Below are 20970 nucleotides of genomic sequence, written 5' to 3'. Positions count from 1 at the left end.
ATAGATGCAAACTACGACAAAATGTCTACATTATAAACACGCTTACCAATTTCTCCTGCAATTCTCACAGCCTCTTCTGCATCCTTGAATAAAAAATAAACATAACGTTAGTTCATGTGTATCTGTTTGTGTGATGGCCTGCAGCAGGTAAGATAATTCAGTTCCCTCTTCTAGTCCAGCAGAGGGAGCTACATAGCATAATTGTTTTTACTACCTAGACAGTTATTGTAATTTAAGGGCAAATGATCAGATTTTCCCAAAAATCACCTGATTAAGAAGTCATATTGACGATAATTATGTCAAATGGTTTTAACCATAAGAAACCAAAGGACTGATGCACGTTTCAGCTATAGGAACTTTTGGACCCGAGTTCATTTTCTAAAGCCACTATTATATTTTTCACAGTCTGTCTAGTTTAACTGTATACTAACAATGAGGACACACATGTCAAAGGACAAGAAGATTTCTATAAAATGTCAATTTATTAATTGAGTAATGCATTGTGGTATATATTAAAGTGGCGTAAATGGGGGTGTTTGATTTTTTTAAAGATAATTTCATAGCATCTGAAATACAACGAAATATTATCGTACTTATTGCATAATGACAAAATAACAGCTTTATTTGAAATGCAATAAAAATATGCCATTCACAAGTGAAATTTACCCTCACATCTTTGCTGAAACTTACCGAGTACACTAACCTTTGAAACTATTTTAAGGGCAGAATTGTTGGTAGTGGTGGAAATGATTCCACAACTGAAGGGCAGTAATAGTTTGTGTAAAATAAAGTTATAATATTTGGGGGAAAAATTTTAAGTTTCAAGATTGGATGCCAGAGTCTGGCTCTGGGACAAGGGTTTGACAAAATCTATAAATAAAGGCATTTGATAAGAAGGGAAATGGTTTTAAAGGCAAAAGAAAAAAATCTTCAAGGGTTTTAAATTCACTTTAAATGTGATCTAAAATGTTTAATCATGTGACGAAAATAAAATATTATTAAAATTAATTATAAATAATTGCCTGAGACATCAGTGACTAAAGTGACTTGAAGAAACTCTTATGGCTCTGATATGCTCACGCCCAAGTTCTTTTTTGTTCTTCAATTTGGTGTAAAAAGAAGTTTGAAATACACGAGTAGCGGTAAACTGTTAGCAAACATCCTGATGCGTCTACGCTGCTTCGCGCTTTTCTTTTAATGACAAAATAAACACACAACAAAAATGGCAGCGATGAGAAAACAGTAGATAAGAAAGCATCTGATCATAGCAATGTGGATGTTTGCACAAGCTCTGCAAAGCGGCGCTCCGGTAAAGTCGTCACATTTATGCAAATACCACTTCATAAAATAGATTGTTTAAAAGCAAGCAGATCAACAGTATTAAACATGAAAAACAGTGCCAATGTCTCTTTCAATTAGAATTTCAGTAACATTTTCTACAATAAAGCGGCTCTCCAGTAGGACCTCGAGGGACTGAACAGAAGAAATGAACCGGAGAAGATTTCCACAAAGACCAAAAACCTTTCTGGAAAGTTTGCTTTGGCAAAGGCGGTGTCCGAAATCGCCACTTTACCCTTAAACGGGGCACTATTTGAGGGGACAGCCATTTGTAGAGGTGTTTGAAACCAGTGGACATTATCGAGTGGACTCATTCAATATGCTCAATGGCTAAAGAATATCTATAATGCACTGTGTGTATGAATTCCCGCGTCTGACCAGAAGATGGCGCCCGCAGGTGAATCCTCCATTCATTTTCCAAACCGCTGATCCAATATAGTTACAGCGTAATATCATACAGGTATGCATTCCTTTTTAATTGATTATGATTTAATTAAGGTTTATACATGCTAGTTTCCATGACAGAGTTCAAGATAAATGTTTTCATTACAACTGGAGCTGCCAGTTTGCTGAGTTTCAAATAATACTTAAAGCACAAACCATGCAAAAGCGGCAGCCCTTCCGGAGCGTTCAGTGTCCGAATTCACTCACTCGTTTACATTCCCTCAAGTGAACTAGTGGACTAATGTAGGGAATAGTGAATGAGGGTATGGGGCGATTTGAGACACAGCCAAGCCGTTTCGAACTCCCGAAACAAACACAAAACAAACTTCATTTTGGCCTGATTTTGTTCGAAATGACGTCATGCCAGTTCACTCTTCGATTTCACTTGAACTATATCAGGGCCTTTATGTAGAAAATTCACTAGGTTTTAAGCCAATTCATTTAGAACAGTTTATCTCTAATTTGTTTTGCTGTATAAATAACACACACACAAAAAATTACAATTAAGGCCCACTATTACATTTCTGAAACTATTTTTTTATATTTCTAATATGTTCCCCGTTTAAAAAAAAAAAAAAGGAAAAAAAAAATATTGGTCAAATACTTGGAAGACTGCAAAATTGATCTGAAAAAGTCAACAGCTGTGTCAGTGGGCAATGTTGTGCTGAGAGAATCAAATTGCACATATTTTCCTGCCAAAAAATGCTACTGTGATTCCTTTCAGACTGCAAGCTGCTGTGTTTAGTAACAAATAGGTCATATTTAATTGCTTTAAACAATTGTTGCAATTATGCAACTGCGAATCTCTGAGGGCTGAAAATGGCGACAAAATAATTGTTGACAAACAATTATTGAAATAGTGAAACAACTATTTAAATCTATTTCTCACCAGACATCAAAATACATTAGCAGCTGAGTTCTACACTAGCATTAAATGAAGTTAAGCTAAGGTGAGAAATCCAGCAGAAGGGACTAAAGGGGAGATTTTTGCGTGTGTGTGAGAGTCAGACTGTGATCAGTGTGCTGATGTTATCAGGGTCGTTGAGGAGGTGTTCACAGATGGTAATGCCCATACAATCAGAGTGTCATGCGGCACATCTTTGCTTTATAGAGCCCTATCAGCTCAGGAAGTGTCAAAACGGCCACCACACGGCCATTAAAGGCCATTTAAACAGCATGCAGGAGGAGGGGATGAGTGGGGGAGGGGACATTGGAATAGTTTAAAGACATTTCGGAGGACTGATATGTAGCTTTATTGTGGTCAAGAGCTTTGTTGTATGCTTTTCAACAGAACAAGTGGCATATAAAAATAGAAGCACTACTGTACGAAAGTTTGGGGTCAGTTTTACTGATTTTGAAATAAGTCTCTTATGTTCACCATGGGTGCATTTATTTGATCAAAAACGCAGTAAAATAGTAATATTGTGAAATAAATTTAAAATAAGTTTAAAACGTAATGTAATGTACTGTACTGTGATGGCTGGATGATTTTTCAGCATCATTACTCCAGGCTTCAGTGTCACATGATCCTTCAGAAATCAATTAATATGCTGATTTTGTTCTGAAGTAACATTTTCTTATTATCACCCATGTTGGCAAACCGTGATACATTCTTTTCAGGATTATTTGATGAACAGCGAGTTCAAAAGCACATTTTTTTAAATAGAAATCTTGTCTTTACTATCACTTTTGAGCAATTTAATGCATCCTTACTGAATAAAAGTGTTAATTTCTTTTAAAAACCTCAAACTTATTATTTAAACTTAAATTATAGTGTATAACTTAATGGAACGAAACACAAAACGAGGTCTATAGGAGAATTTGTTACGTGATGAATATCACAGTGTGTACTTTCAACAACAATCGTCTCTGCTTTACAAAGTTTTTCTGTTAGACTTTAACTCCTATGCAGCCTTTAACTCCTACAATAAATGACAGGAGTTGCACTGACTATTAGATTATTTCTGCCACTAGTCGACGCTTTGGGTCTGTTCTGACTAGTCGCGGCTCGCATGACTGCAGTTGCGCTTGTTCAATACATGGCGACAGGAGGAGGAAAGCTCCTCTGTCCACAAAATCCATCCCATTGTGATGTGCCAATGGACTTGGGCAGCACAAACTGCTGATGCTATATGCCAAGAGTCGTTTTACATATGTTAAACACCAACCCGCCGACGAGTCAATTACTTTTTTGGATGAATGAGCAATTGTGCAAAGTCCTAGTAAAATGCGTCTGAACAAGCTTTCTTAAGTTACACCTGAAATCACTGCATATCATAAAAAAACAAACATACTACCAAAATAGTGGGCTTTTTGTACAAGAACAAGCCAGTATGTAGATGACATCATTAAACGACAAATAAATTAAAATTTACATTTTAAAATCATAAAAAAAAAAAATTAAATTGTGATACTATTTCAAGTTAAGTATTTTTGATCAAATAAATGCAGAGCTTGAATGGCAGTGTATGTACTGTATTACAAATACAATCTATATTATAAACTATATAGCATATGTATATTGTTGTCTGCAACACATGTAGTATACTCCATTTCAGCAAGATTCTTTGTTTAGCTCCACTAGAATCATTTTTGTAATTCCGATATACCACCCATCTGTGCTGGGCTGAACATTTCATTACACATATATTTGCAAGACGTTTTCATCAGATAAACAGCACATGCATGTGTGATGTGAGGAATTCTTGGGAAAAGACTGAGGACAAACATAAAAACAAATAAATAATATCTGACCTTGACTACTCCATCAAAGCCTGGGATGGTGTTGACTTTGGCAGCTTTGGCGATGAGTTTGCTCTCGATCTTATCCCCCATGGCCTGGATGGCATGCGTGTCAGGACCAATGAAGGTCACCCCCTCGGCCGCCTGTAGAGAAAGAATTTATAATAAGGCACATTTTATGTCATCTAAGTTATTTATTCCGAGGAGATCTTACTTACAAATCAAGACCATAGGCATCAAATGCATTAAGGCAACAATCAGAAAATGTCACGTCTCACTGCACGGCTCGCATGACTCCGAGATAATCAGATCCTACATCATAACACACGCACCCTGCTTTTACTCCTACATCAAACCTCAACACACCTGCACATTATGTGATCCAGATGTACTTCTTTGGTTATAATACACCACTGTGCATCAGGTGACACCGGATTCCACTTTTTAACCTTTCACAGTATCAGTGAAAAGTTTGGACACACTTGACTGATGTATATCTCTCATGATCTTGAAGAACTTACACTAGACTTCGGGGTCGTAAGATATTTTTTTCATTAAGATAATTCTTTTCTTTTTTTAAGCCAGGATGCATTAAACTCACCAAAAGTGACACCAAAGACATTTAAAATGTTACAAATGATTTCTGCTTTAAATAAATGCTGTTCTTTTGAACATTCTGTTCATCTAAGAATCCTAAAAATGTCATTACCATTTCAGCAAAGATATTAAGCAGTACAACTGTTAGAGAGGCATTGGAGACTTCTTTCAAAAACGTATAATACCCCAAACTTTTGAACAGCAGCATATATAGAAAGATTTATGATTATATACTTGAAATTAATTTTGTAAACAAATAGAAACTGTGACATTTCTTTATGAATTATTATTTTTATTGACAGATAGGCCTACATGTAAGATAAACATACTTGAAACAGTAGTAATAGTAAACTATTACTACGAGCACTGGTCACGCACGGCATATTGACATCTTGAATATCTAAATCTCTCGACCTCAAAAGAGGTAAGCTACCATACTTTTGTTGCCAGGGGAACCAAATCCCTTCACAAAAACAGGCCCCAGCCCAGGGCATCAACTCTGGTGAAGTGAGGAAAGGTAGCTTCGGGTAATGCCCGCAGAAACATGCATCTAAATAACGAAGCCAGAAAAAAGAACGGGAAAAAGGAGATCTGTTCTTTCCTTTGTTAGTCTCGAGAATCGGGAGGCTATTGCTTCCTGGCTAATATACTACAGATAGTATGCCTGAGGCGCGCAGAAGCCACGGAGCTCTGTAATTAAAAGAGGGATTTGACCCCATGACTCTTTCAGCTCCAACTGGACCCATGGTGTCATGAGATAAAGGATAAATCTAAATGAGGCAAAAAAAAGTGATCTGTTTGTTCTTGACAAGTGCTTGGGAAAAAAAAAAAAACTAAGGTGTCAACAAATTTAACTTCTGTAATCAACTGAAGTCCATTTCAAATCACTAAAACTATAAAGTAGAGAAAACCCATATGGAAGTTTATTTTTCACTGAATCTGAAGTTCACGTGCACAAACAACTTGATCGAAACCTTGAAGTAACTACCGACAGTTTTCTATTTTAAACAAATTAAGTTTTAAAAAAGTACTGAAAACAATTGTGCTTTAAAATGAAATAAAATCTAGAAAGCAAAAAAAAAACAACTACAAAACATTCAAACAAAACAGGTGACATGAAATGAAAAAATATATAAATGATTCACAATTTCACTGTAAAAAATAAATAAAAGAGATAATAAAATAGGAAATTAAATTAAATAAACTACAAAGCAAAAAAACAAGACAAAACAGGGGACATGAATAAATAAAATAAAATAAAACTAGAAAGCAAAAAATCCTAGAAAACAAAACTATAAAACAAAACAACAGGGGACATGAAATAAAAAGAAAAAAATAAATCTATAAAGAAAAAAACAACAACTACAAAGCAAAAAAAAACTAGAAAACAAAACAACAACAAAAAACCACCCAAACAGGGGACATAAAAATAAAAAAATGCATAAATGGGACACAATATCACTGTTTATTTGTGATATGCACTGGCAAATTACAGCGGCCCCGTCATGCTAGAGACCTTTCACTCAAATCCTTGTCTGTGTCTCTGTCAGGCTCTGGAAAATTAAATCCAATAAAACGGTTGGGCCCATTCAGCTGTCACTCACTCTCTCTCTCTCCTCCTTCTGTTCATTTTTACACTTCCCTCATGTGTATTTGTGCATGTGGTACATTTAAATGGCTAAACAACCAGCAACCCACTACAACAACAGTAAAAAGAGTGTGAGCCACTAGAAGTGTCGAGAACTTGTGTACAGCTGCGCACGTGAGCAAGAGAACACCAGGATAATGAAAACATCTTGTTCAGGACAACATCCAAAGAGTGAAAAGGCATGAAAACACACACGCACACACTCCACTCAAACTCTGCCATTGAAAAGCGCTTCTCTTTTAAGATGCTAAAGAGGCTGTAGAGGTAATCCTAACAGAGCTCTCTAGGCTGAAGCTGCGCATGCCCAGGGGCTCTGGCCAATCGTTTGCGCTGCGTAAAACTGTACTAACAGTCGGGCAGAGGGGGCAGCTATTCAGGATGGGGGGCTCATTCGCCTCTTATTCATGTGGGGGGTATCGCTATTCAACTGCTAATGTAATGACATCTTCATTTCCACACACACACACACACAGAAGGCAATGGATGGCCCACTCATCTGTGTGTGCGCATGCGTATAGGGAAATGTAAAAGAGTGACTGGGGGATGGAAAGGTAGAGAGAACTGAACAGGTACAGATGTGGTTGGGGGATTGCTAATGAAACTAATTATTTACTTTTATTCATATAGCAAAACTCTTTTATCCAAAGCAATTAAGTATATAGGGCAAGCTGGAAGAAAATATCGGGAAAATACAAGATTAAAACAAAAACTTCTAATAGCTTAATATATAACATGAGGCAAGCATAAGGTTTAAATGAAAGTGCTTATGATTTTACCACTTTCTGTAAGTCTGTGAATCATCGCATTTACTATTTTCTGTAAGTGATGCATTACTATGACGCTCCTGTCTCATTTGTAAGCTCACACACAATCAGACTGCTTTCTGCACAGATTTTCTAGGGGAAAATGTGATTAGTCATGGTAAAACAGATTAACCAGAGATTAAAGTACTATTATTAGCAATCAATTTAAAAAAAAAAAATTATTTATGTCTATTTCAAGGTTCTGCATCACCAACAGCACCACAACACTGTTTCAAACGGTTCAACTTTTTCAGACTGAAGTTGCATACTTTGCTACCGCCTGCCATTAATCAAGTCAAAAAGGTATTCCAGACTCACAACATTGGTTGAAACAATGCTGTTACAGACAGTAAAGGTTTTTTTTGTTTTTTTTTTAAATGGTTGCAATTGATTCTGAAACCTTTTGCTCTTTTTATGCAATTCAATTAAAATCTTGTTTGTTTGAATAGTTTTAAACTGAATTTTGCATAAACTATTGGCAAGGAAATGAGAGTGACCAGAGGTATTCCTTTTTTCAAATCTTAATTCAAATCACAATAGACCATCACAAGCTGCATCTGAAATCTCAGAGTATGTACTTCATGACGTTCTATAAAGTATGAAAGAAATTTGGACATGCGCCATGTTGTCACTGTCATGTGACCCACAGTGTCAGTTGGCATACCAAAAATCCTCTGCCTTGACCTCACTGGACAGTAAAGTGTCTACTGGATCCACACCACGCCAGAAGTAGCAGGTCATCCAATTACTTTTTGCCTACTGCTTTATAAATACTGTGAACTTGGACATACAAATCTTTTCACATAGTGTTTTTCACCTAACAAACATTAGGGAAGTACAAATATTCAGATGCAGCCTCTGTCTTTTCTCTTTGGTTCATTCCAGCCCATGGGTCAGTTCCATTTGGTGCTGCTAGTGACGCAGAAATGACACATTTTAACTTTTTGAAATAACATCACACAGTTAATGGATACGGGCTGGGAAACGTAGATTTGTAGAGTATATGCATTCGAATTTGTATGATTTCTGCTTGCCTACTAATGACTGAGATACAACCCAAAACAGAGAAATTCCTCAAAGAAAACTGCTTCTATTCATTCTGTGTTGCTAGGCAGATTTCCCCCATTGTAGATTTAAAAACCAGTGGTTTATGATTTATTCACCGCAGGATAACAGTCAAATTGAAAGGTGTCCTCTTCACCAATGCTGTCGACAACCTCGAAGAGACATGAAACAAATCTGGGTTTAGCTGAGCTGATTTGGGTCTCTTACTGCTTAATATTTAACACTTATTTTGACATGCTGATGAATTTTTAACAGCCTCTGTTGATTAACAGTAGGATGTTCTGCCGAAAGCCTTTAAAACTGCACCAGAAAAGCTCATTTATTTAAGATTTTTAGCTAAAAATTTTATCTACAACTACTTCTAGGCAACCTATCAACGTGAGCCCGCCGTTGCTGTGACGACGCCCGGTGTGTGTTTCCCTCCTGCCTGAATGTGATTTATATCAAAGGAGATCTTGCAAGCACGTCAACACAGCTGCCGGAAACTCTGCCAGGAGAGTCTCGCGTTTTAAACTACACTGCAGAAGAGAGTAAGAGACACAGAACACAGATGATACACGCACCAGATACAATAAATAACCAGGACTGACTATTATGGACAAAAAAAAGAAACAGAAGGCAAGTAGAGAAACAGAGAGGCGTGTCATCTTCCCTCATCTCTATTCTCAAATTCTGTCTGTTCCGCTTTTCTCTGTTCTACAACGCAGCAAACTCGTCAAAAAGAAGAAATCTGGCAGAAGAAATCTGAAATCCTAAAAAAAAAAAAAAAAAAAGCAGAAATATCTAGATAAAAAAAGAGAGTGACGGCCCCATGCGAACTCTCGGAGTGTGTTTGAGGCCTGCCATGACACGAAGCATGTCCTTATTTAGTCGTAATCGATTGAAGGGTTAAAAAAAGATGGTAGCTTCTGAGTTTAGTTGCCATGGCAACACTGAGGCACAGTTGGAGGTTGGCACATGCGAAGCGCTTGGCTCAATTATTTTGGGACACAGGGGTTAAAGGGATAGTTCACCCAAAAATTATATTCTATTCAACCTTTACTTACCGCAATGTTGTTTCAAATTTTTTTTTTCTTTAAATTTACTTTCATTGAATGCAAAATAAATCTTTCTTGAATAACATACTTGCTCTTTTTCATGCTATTACAAAAAAAAAAAAAAGGGGGCTGGATCTTTCAAACTTCAAAAACAATGCAAAAAAACAAACATAAAATTACCCCATTTGGCTTGTGTGTTATATATAAAAGTCTTAAAAAGGCTTTGCATAAAGTCTAACAGTCTGAAATGTATTATTCACTAAAATCTCATCATCCATCTAAGCTAAAGGTGATGATACACAGGGCAACTTTTTGAGCAATGTTGCTGGGCAATGTTGCCATCAACGAGCAACCAGATGAGACACAGGGCCCACAACCGATCTAAATTATCCAGATAGAAACGTATTCCACATTTTCAATGGGAAAGTGCCCAAGCAACAATCGCTCGGCAAGACTGCCCAGCAACATTGCTCAAAGAGCAACCTTAAGAGTTCATGAGGAAAGTTTTGATTTGGTTCACAAAACCCAATCTGAATGATTTAATCTTGAATATGAAAAATTCACATTGTTCATTTACATATATTACTGATATATTCAGAGAATTTATCCTTTAACAGCTCTCTGGAGGGGAAGAATATCGCAAAACTAAGCTGAATTCAACACATTGTTAAAAAGCTCACAAGTCATGTGGACCAATTTTATGGTGCTTTTTGTGTCCTTTTTTGAAGCTCCAGTCTCCATTCAATTGTTTTGCAAGGGAAAAATGATCAGGATATCCATAAACATTTTGTAAGTCACGTGGCTTAATAACTCCTTTAGGATTTTGAACATCAACCACCTCCACTACCGTTCAAAAGTTTGTGGTCGGTAAGATTTTTTTTTTAAAGAAATAAATACTTTTATTCAGAAAGGATGCGTTAAATAACTTAAAACTGACTGTAAAGACTTTCACATTGTTAAAATGTTCATTTCAAATATGCCGCTGTTTACACAAAAATATTAAGCAGCACATGATGTCAACGTAACGTATTATAATAATAAAAAATGTTTCTTGAGCACCAAATCAGAATATTAGAATGATTTTTGAAGGATCATGTGACACTGAAGACTGGAGTAATGATGCTGAAAATTCAGCTTTTGACAACACATCTGAAAATATATTTAAATAGAAAAAGTTACTTTGAATCGTAATATTTCAGAAGAGCAGTGTTTTACTGTATTTTTAATTTAATAAATACAGCCATGGAGAGTATAAGAGTCTTTAAAAAAAAAAACATTAGAAAACACTGACTGAACCCCAAACTTTTGAACAGTAATGCAAGTACACTCATTTTTAACAATCAGCACTGGCTACATTCTAAGAAACAGAGCAATGGCCTTAATGCAATAATGAAACTGGAACTGAATGTGGTACTGAATCTCTTTATCAAATGACCCTTTTGGCCTTACTGCCTTTATTTGGGTTGCAAATAATCTTCTCACCTCAGAACTCACACCTTTAATTAAATTACTACTGGGGGGTCCGAGCTGTTAATTACAAAAACTGTGTGTGTGGGAGGGACACTGGCTGACGTAGAACAATAAGTGAGGGGCTTCTCTGCCCCCAACTCCAACACAAAGTCATTTAAATATTCAACTATCCATTTCTCTTTTCTTTAACTAAACACTTTTTTTCAGGAAAAAGGCAGACTCACAAGTCTCCTGGCAAACTCCTTATTTTCAGACAAGAATCCATAGCCAGGGTGGACCTACAAAAGAGAGAGACAACTTTTAGAAAATGATTTACGCATCCAAAGTATGTGTGTTATACAGGTGACATTGCATCATTCAGTTATGTTTATAGATAATAGCATTGACCAGTTCACCATGTTAATAATATATGACCTTGTTTAAACCAACACGGATTAGGCTCCAACTGTGCTAAAGTCCCCTGTGTTTTACCTCACACACACACACACACACACACACTCACAGCTTGAGCTCCAGTCTGCTTGACGGCATTCATGATAGCATCCATGTTCAGGTAACTTTTGTTGGTAGGGGCAGGACCGACACACACAGCCTCGTCAGCCATCTTCACATGAACCTAAAAGAAAAAAAAAACACAGGAAAATCGGCAAAGTCACATAATATGAAGCAGGTCAATTTAACCCATTTCGGTTTTTGAGTTGCTGGAAATACTAGTAACCTATGGTTGTTCTTGAAATTCTCTCACTTTTTCCTCATTAAGGCCCATGAACATGCCTGCAAAGTGTTGGCAGTCTCATGTGTTGTGAAATGTGCATACAAAATTGTGGAATGTTTGTAAAAAATTACAGTGTTTGCCGAAGGTGTACATTTCAATCAGTTCATGCATGTTCAGTTTGCTGGAAAACGAATCTACGATCTTGTCGTTGCTAGTGCCTTGCTCTGCTGTTTGAGATTCAGGATAGCAAAAAAAAAAAAAAGTGCTTTTCCAGTTGTGTTAAAATGCTAAATGTAAAATTGCTGAAATGTAAAAACAAACAAAAAATTACAATTCTGTTTATAATATTCAGTTTATAGGCAGTTTTAAAAATAATATGCTCTCATGGTTTTTTTTTTTGTAATGTGTGAGAAGTACCAGAGTGTGTTTACCAGATTTTGCATAGTCTGATGTTTGATTAGTTGTTTTTGTCAAAGCCAATACTCAGCATTTTAAACACTAATTTTCATTGCTGTTAATGCCAGTGAGTTCATCCCACAGAAAGCACAAACAGATTGTTTGTGTGGCCAAGATGTCGTCACACACGGTGTGAAGCAACTGTGACAGTGAGCTGACTGAGTGACAGACCTCACAATGGGGAAGCATTAATATTGACAACTGCATCAACAGGGGAGGTTTGGAAAAGGCACGCTAGCCAACTGCTGCTTCTCTGCTAATGTTCTCCACACATGTGTAAAAAGGGAGACGCAAAGTTGTTTTTCCTCACATTTAACGAGGGTGACGCAAACAGAGGTGGAGGAGCTCGCTCAAAGATCTAGCAGAGATGCAAGATACTATAATGAGCCCGAAAGACTGAAGCAGCACACACTAACTGCAAACCCTGACATTCATCATTTTATGGCTAGCTAAAGAATTGATCATTTCACTGCACTTTATTGATATCTTAAATTAAAATGAAATAAATACTACCAAAAAACGGTCTTGGACAGACAAATCTCTAGACATGTTTTCATTGCCAGTGAGTTTAATGAGTATTCTGTCTGAGTCTTTTAAAGCAGCGCCAAACTTGACGGCTTCCCACCATTTGTTTCAGGAGCCCAATAAACTTCTTTTTTTGTCAGCACCTAGCCCGTTAACCAGAGAGGATGCGAGATAGCCTGTGGGTTCCATTACATTTAATGAAACACTTTAATATCAAGACCAAATTACTAAATCAATTCATTTATCTTTCTTGGTGTTATAGAAAATGTCTAATAAAGGTTGAAAGAAAGAAATTAGGAACGTGTTTGTAAAATATTCGAACATCAATCCTGGGGTCAGTATATGGACTTCTAATGTCAATTTGTTCCCCCATACAGAGTCCAGATTATCCCCCACTGCTCTGTTTAAACATCTTCATTTCGATGCTCTTTGGAGGATGCAAATCAAATGCAAAAGATCCCCACCTCTAACCCCCCCCATCATTCCCCCAATCCAGCACAGAACACAGCAGGGGAACCGAGCAGAGTTTAAAACACTGCCTCTATCAAACTCTCATGCATATGGAATAGGAGGGGGAGAAAACTGACAGCTATCAATCATGGGAACAGAGGATTACACTCCATGAAAAGATAAAGGTGAGAGGAGCAAAAGCTTTGGTTTATCTTGCAATGCTTGTAAAAGTCTAGTGGGGTAATTTAGATATTAGCAGCAGACTGCCTCCAGATGACTAACCTGCTTTAGCAAACCTATTTATTCAGTTCAAATGGTCTTCCTGTACTGTATATATGGGCAGTTACATTAGTAATCTCTTCTTTTATATGTGAAAGTTATAATAAAATAATAATAATATAGTAGAGTCCAAAAGAGACCCCAAAAGTGAAAAAGAATTTTTTTCTAATTTAATACAAGAATTTTAATTAAATGATACCATCAGGATAAGAATTTGAGCAAGGAATTGGAAAATTAAAGGGATAGTCCACTCAGACATTAAAAATTCTGTCATCATTTCTTCATACTCATTTCTTTCCAAACCTGGAACATACAAGATATTTTGAGAAATGTCTGCATTTTTATTTTGTCCATACAATAAAACTAGGGCTGTCAAACGATTAATCGCGATTAATCGCATCCAAAATAAAAGTCTGTTTTTACACAATATATGTGTGTGTACGGTGTATAGTTATTTTCTATATATAAATACACACACATGCATGTATATATTTCAGAAAAATTTGTAATTTATATATAAAATATTTATATAATATAAATTATATATAATATAAATAAATATACACAGTATATACAGTGCAATGCATAAGTGAATACACACATGCTAAAGTTGACTAAAAAGAGGAATAAAAAATCATCTTTTGGAAATTTAACTTAATGCCTTCATTTAAAAAATTAGGAAAAATCCAACCTTTAAGGACACCAATTTTCTTTGTGAATGAATAATGTATCGTAAATAAATAAATGTTCTTCCTTAAAATACATGGTGCATAAGTGAGTACACCCCTATGTTAAATTCCCGTAGAGGCAGGCAGATTTTTATTTTTAAGTATTTAAAAAAAAAAAAAAATTAGGATACTATGCATCCTGATAAAGTTCCCTTGGCCTTTGGAATTAAAATAGCCCCACATCATCACATAGCCTTCACCATACCTAGAGATTGGCATGGGGTACTTTCCATAAGATCATCTCTCAATGCAAATCAAACTAGCTTTTAGGCTAACTGAAATAAAACCATGCCAATCTCTAGGTATGGTGAAGGCTATGTGATGATGTGGGGCTATTTAAAAAAAAAATACTTAAAAATAAAAATCTGCCTGCCTCTATGGGAATTTAACATAGGGGTGTCCAGACTTATGCACCCTGTATTTTAAGGAAGAACATTTATTTATTTACGATACATTATTCATTCACAAAGAAAATTGGTGTCCTTAAAGGTTGGATTTTTCCTAATTTTTTAAATTAAGGCATTAAGTTCAATTTCCAAAATATGATTTTTTATTCCTCTTTTTAGTCAACTTTAGCATGGGTGTATTCACTTATGCATAGCACTGTACATGCAAATATTTCTTAAATATATACATGCATGTGTGTGTCTTTATCTATAGAAAATAATTATACACCGCACACACACATATATTATGTAAAAACAAACTTTTATTTTGGATGCGATTAATCGCGATTAATCGTTTGACAGCCCTAAATAAAACACAATGGTCACCAACTGTTTGGTTACCAACATTCTTCAAAATAACTTACTTTGTGCTCCGCAGAGGAAAGGTGGTCAGGTTTATAGCAACATGAGGGTATGTATGCAGATATCTTTTTTAAAATCATTGAATTATCTTGATTTCAAAAGTTGGTTTTAATGCTTTGTATTTTTTATGCCATTCCAGAACCAAAGGTCATTTACATGACAAGAAGAGAATCATTTTTAATCAAATGACAAACAATGAATATACTCCTGAGAAAGAAATTCTGAAACGCTTCCTAGTGAGAAAGTTTTAAAATACCGATTAAAGAATTCTGGAAGAAAAAAAAAATTGCATATTGCTATTAAAAGACAATGATTAATGCTTAATAGACAATGATGTTTTACATAAATCACATGATGGTGTTTTTTTTTTTTCCTTTCAATAAAACACATTAATGAGTCTAGAATGTACAACAAAGATTTTCAGCTAAATTTGCATCTCAAATTTTAAATGTGTTGTCAGACTTTTAAGCTTCACTGTATTTAGTCAAGTTTCCATCCAAAGTTGCGAATTTAACTTTTGCACAAAATTGGAATATCGTATAAAACATTTGTGAATAAAGCGCATTTTCCAATCCATGTTTTCAACAGAACAAAATCGTCACTTCCTGGGAAATTGGTGCAAAATATCTGTAATAAAAGTGGAAGTTGCTGCAACCGGAGAAGCCACTGTGGCTCTTTTTCCTACATCATAAACGACCAGTGTCTCAGACCGCGCAGACGAAACGCAATTACCGCTGTCAGGTTACCTTGTGTCTTGACGCCTGGTGTTTGGGAATGCAATCATGCGAGATGCTTCTGGGAGGGAATTAATCCAAATCATTTTAATGACAGACTTTGGCTCAGGCATTCCAGAATGATCAAACCAACATTTGCTGTGCAATGAAATTAGTCCACTGGTTAGTCCAGTTATCCAATCACATCCTCTATTGAGAAAGTCACGTGAAGTTTTTTTTTTGCGCATTGAAGGATTGATTCTGCAAATGTGTTTCAATCGTAGTTTATGCGCATGTCTTCTTATCAGATAAAAAGTTGATCTGCCTCAATTGAGCGCATGAGTTTTTTTGTGCACATATTTAGAATTTATGCGCATCTTGGCGTTTCCATCCAGTGATTTTTTAAGCGATAATAAAAATGAGCATAAAAATAGGTGGATGGAAACATAGCTAGTGTCCATATTTAGGGTACTTTTAAATATTACTTTTTCTCACCGCACTAGAGTCAACATCACTGTGAACTGCAACTGTCTTGATGCCCATCTTCTTACAAGTTTTAATCACCTATGAATGGAAAAGAAAAGAATTAAGACATTTGACTGTACAAAAATATATGTTTATATTTCATAATAATAAAACTGCACTGGAAGTTCATGTAACTTCAAGTAAACAACACATGTAGAATTTCACCCTGATAAAAAATGAAAATGGCCTAAAGACAAATGTAATGTTTTGCCATAAACACACTGAAAAGAACCTTCCTGGTGAAGAACACACGCACTCGCTTACCCTGCAGGCGATCTCGCCTCTGTTTGCAATGAGGATTTTATCAAAGGTCTGTGGAAAGGAAAAGGGAACAGAGCGATTAAGACATTTGTTTTGTCAACACTTGATTTGTCCACAGTGTGTGTGTGCTCTAACGCTGACTAAAGCTCATTTAGCTGTAAGTGAAAGCTGTTCAACACAACACACACTGCTTTTTAGATGACAAGAAAGTAAAGAGAAGAGGTACAAATCTTTGAGAGCAAGTTCTAAGTGCAGAACTGAAAAAAACCCAACATAATTAAACAGGTACAACAGGTCCAAAAACTACTTTAGCCATGTCCAGGTAATATCTATTCCATGTAGTGCAATGAACATTCACAAGTTCTCATAGGGAGATCTAGATGAGTGTTAAGGTGGATGTTAGTGGGCCTTAAACATCAAAGCATGAGGCTTCGCTAATGTAGTCTGCCACATGTAAACAATTTATGGCAAAACTGAAGGAAGTGTCTGCCAATAAACCATGTGTCAAGATGAGCCTTGGGCAACGTGTCTCCCAAGAACACATACCTAAACTCAAAGCATATTTCCCCATTTGCTCATAATGCTACAACCCCAATTCACCCACAAACACAAAACACATAAACAAACAACCTCCAGGCAAAAGTTGATTGTTTGAGAATAGCACGTCAAAGCTACATGGATGCAATAGGATTTTGGGAGTGTAAAGGTGATGCAAAGAGAATTTTGACCCTTGTACATGGGGTGTTTCTCAAAATAACTGATACATCTTAGTTTCCTCCATGGATATTTATATGTAGATACTTCATTTGACTGTTCCAAACACATCCGTCATCTTGGAAAGGTCAACTTTTCAGATGCTACTCATCACTCTCACTAATAAATCAATGAATTTTCATTGAAAATGTCACAAAATTTTGATTTTGAATATGATTTTAATGGGAAAAGACGTAAAAATGCTATGGTTAAAACCTGTTAATTGCTTAACGGTCAGTTCCCTCACTCTATATGGCGAAAAACTTTCTAATAGATCTAATGGGATATTTCATGTAATTGTATAGTAAAATACTGTTATGTACAGTTTTTGGAAGTGAAAAAGAACAAATCATCTTACAGTAAAATCATAGTCAAAAATTTTAAATTGACGTTCCCAGAATTCTCTTTCTAACAGCTCACATTTGATGGTTTTTCATTTAAATAACTATGTTTTCTTATCAAATGTGCGCATAAGGGTTTTATGTTTTCTTATCTTGTTAAATTAATGTTTCTTGCATTATTTTAGTGTCATGCATGTTATCATTATGGTGTTTTTGTATTTGTGTACGAACCTGTGTGCTCCTTAAAGGGATAGTTTACCCAAAAATGAAACTTCTGTCAGTAATTTCTCACCCTCATGTTGTTCCAACCCCGTAAGACTTTCGTTCATCTTCGGAACACAAATTAAGGTATTTTTGATGAAATCTGAGAGCTGTCTCACTCCTTCATAGACTTCTTGGCAATTTCATTCTGCCGGTCCAGAAAAGTTAGTAAAGACATCGTTAAAATAGTCCAAGTGACTACAGTGGCTCAACCTTAAGTTTATCAAGTGACAAGAATACTTTTTGTGCGCAAAAACAAAACAAAAATAACGACATTATTCAACTATTCATTTTCTTCCGTGTGGGCCTCTGACGTGAGTTCACGAGAGCACAACGACGCATGCGCGAGAACTGGGATGATGACACAGATGTAGTGTTTAAAATGGTTCTAAAGTGTGCATTTCCTGGATGTCCAAATCTTGAGAAACCAACGAGAAAACGTAAAAGTGCCTTAAAATGGCGGAAAATGAATGGCTTACCTTTCACACTTTCCCATCAAATGATCGTGAGTGTCATCTTCTCAGTTCTCGCGCATGCATGGTGGTGGTGCTCTCGTGAACTCACATCAGAAGCCCACACAGAAGAAAATTTATAGTTGAATAATGTCGTTATTTTTGTTTTGTTTTTGCGCACAAAAAGTATTCTTGTCACTTGATAAACTTAAGGTTGAGCCACTGTAGTCACTTGGACTATTTTAACGATTTCTTTACTAACTTTCCTGGACCGGCAGAATGAAATTGCCAAGAAGTCTATGAAGGAGTGAGACAGCTCTCAGATTTCATCAAAAATACCTTAATTTGTGTTCCGAAGATGAACAAAAGTCTTAGGGGGTTGGAACAACATGAGGGAGAGTAATTACTGACAGAAGTTTCATTTTTGGGTGAACTATCCCTTTAAGGTGGTTGTCAGTATGAGTATTATAAAGGTAAAAAAATAAGATAAATGATTTTAGTAATTTTTTTTATGAACATTACTTCAGTTAATGAAATATGGTTTATACAATCATTTTTAATTAAATCACAATCATTATTAAGGAAATCTAAATAAGTAACTATACCAACCAAAGGAGGACAACATAAAACCATGACAACAAATGAGATGAGAAACCACAAACTCCATGTAACAACCAAAGATATCTATAGTAGGCTTCTCTGAAGATGAATAACATTTACAAGAGTTGATAATCAATAATCATTTACATCCAAGAATCAATAATTATTTACATATGCAGGAATATCTAACATTAATAAATCCTGTGAAAATTAGGGGTTTAAAGTCCCCCTGTGGTAAAAATCAAGGTTTAATGTTGTTTATATCTTTAAGACAAACCATGTGTACATTCATAAGTCAACACCATTGCTGAGTTTTTTCTCCTTAAAACTGCAGTGAACCAAAGACAGTCTCAAAAACGCGGTTTGAAATTGAGTGTTTCTGACGTCACAAACTACCTTGTAACCAATCACGTCAACGTGCCGGCGGGCTTTAGCATTTCATTACTATGCTCTGAAGCAGGGGAGTCTCGAGAGACACCAGGTTCTCCTGGTATATTTTTCTGTTGACATTAAAAATCAGGTACTTTTATCAATAGTAGGTGAATTATGTATACGATGTAGCATTTATAACGTTGTTATGATGAACTATATGCCTTTCTCCACTGACGTTCTGAGTTGTTCAAAGCGTTTCTGATGATTGTTAGAAGGCAGTCTAAGATGGCGAACGGGAACATAGTTTGTGTAACATGAGCAACACATTATTAGCTGTTTGATAACGTAGTCAAGCAAAAGGCTAATCATATTAATTACCGTTACGTGTCTAACATTGTAAAGAGCGATACCATTCTGCAGCGTTTACCTCAGTATAAGTTGGCCGAGTGAATGGGTGACCTGTGAGTGGAGGTGGGGCTAATTAGCATATTCATGGTTCTGCGTATACTAAATGAAGCAAGGGTGTAGAGTTGCATTCAAGCTAATTTAAGGCATTTTTTCATTTGAGTCATTTTGGTGATCAAAGATAAGCTTCAAGGGATAAAATTATTGACTACAGGGGGACTTTGACACTTTATTTTACAGTGTCCCTGTTACATGTAGTTACTCTTGTAATAACAATAAATTATGCATAATGACATGCAACTAACCCTAAACCAAATCCTAACCTTAGTACATGTAGTTTATTTATATTGCTCACTATAATTAGACTTTAACATAGACTCCTTCAATTAAAGTCTAACCAAATTATCTTCTAAAGTTTATTACAGATATAAATATTCATACATGTGAATAACTAGGTAGCAGATGCACAGTCAACTTGCTCTCGAGTGTTTCATGGGCCAACTTAGATCGCTGCTACTATATCTACGTATAGATATGGTTCCCTCACTCCTCCATTCTGTCATCAACAACATATCAATTGACAAAAGACAGACGTGACTCGTGCACCTTCTGTGTTTGACTGGCAATCTCAAGCAACAATTGTACAAGAGAGTGAAAACAGCACAGTGTGCACACGCAAGGACGGAGGAAAGGAAACAAGGATGCACAATTAAAGAAATGAGAAGCATCCATGAATACAAAACACTTATTTTATCTGACTTACCTTCTCATTTGGGTCATTCACCGTAGAGTATCGGCAGATTATAACACCGCACCTCTGCTTAAGAAAGACATGCTAAAAGACGGAGAGACGGTGCTGTCAGCAATGAATGGAAACATTTATTCTAGAGTTGCCCAAACCCAATGCTCAAACCTTTGATAACAAATATCAAATACAAATACATATTACAAAAAAAAACATGTCACTGAAACATATCTTCATTTTTAATTTAGAATTTTAGCATTTTCTGTTCAAATATAATTCAATATAAGTGAATTTGATTTATTTGGATACAGCATATACTTTCAGTCCACAGACAGCACTAGGTCATGTTTCATTTTTGGTCCTTTAGCCCTAAATTGTTTAAATATTATCCATAAGTCTGAATGAAACTTATAAACTTCCTACAAGTAGAAGATGC

At 35.9% G+C, this 20970-nt stretch overlaps 1 protein-coding gene across 1 annotated transcript in view; it reads right to left on the bottom strand.

Moving 5' to 3' along the window:
• The window catches only part of pcca (propionyl-CoA carboxylase subunit alpha), a 50317-nt gene that overhangs the window by 28669 nt on the left and 678 nt on the right, over positions 1-20970 (bottom strand). Inside the window, exons 2-8 of the mRNA XM_081362112.1 lie at positions 20553-20624; positions 16609-16656; positions 16315-16383; positions 11647-11760; positions 11369-11422; positions 4537-4668; positions 47-83 (exon numbers count right to left, since the gene is read on the bottom strand). Of these exons, the coding sequence (XP_081218238.1) occupies positions 47-83; positions 4537-4668; positions 11369-11422; positions 11647-11760; positions 16315-16383; positions 16609-16656; positions 20553-20624 (526 nt within the window). The remainder of the gene's footprint in view (positions 1-46; positions 84-4536; positions 4669-11368; positions 11423-11646; positions 11761-16314; positions 16384-16608; positions 16657-20552; positions 20625-20970) is intronic.

The sequence above is a fragment of the Scardinius erythrophthalmus genome, assembly GCF_964197995.2.
Source record: "Scardinius erythrophthalmus genome assembly, chromosome: 3".
Lineage (NCBI taxonomy): Eukaryota > Metazoa > Chordata > Actinopteri > Cypriniformes > Leuciscidae > Scardinius > Scardinius erythrophthalmus.
The sequence above is the reverse complement of the archived record's forward strand: the minus strand, read 5'-3'. Positions and strand labels throughout refer to the sequence as shown.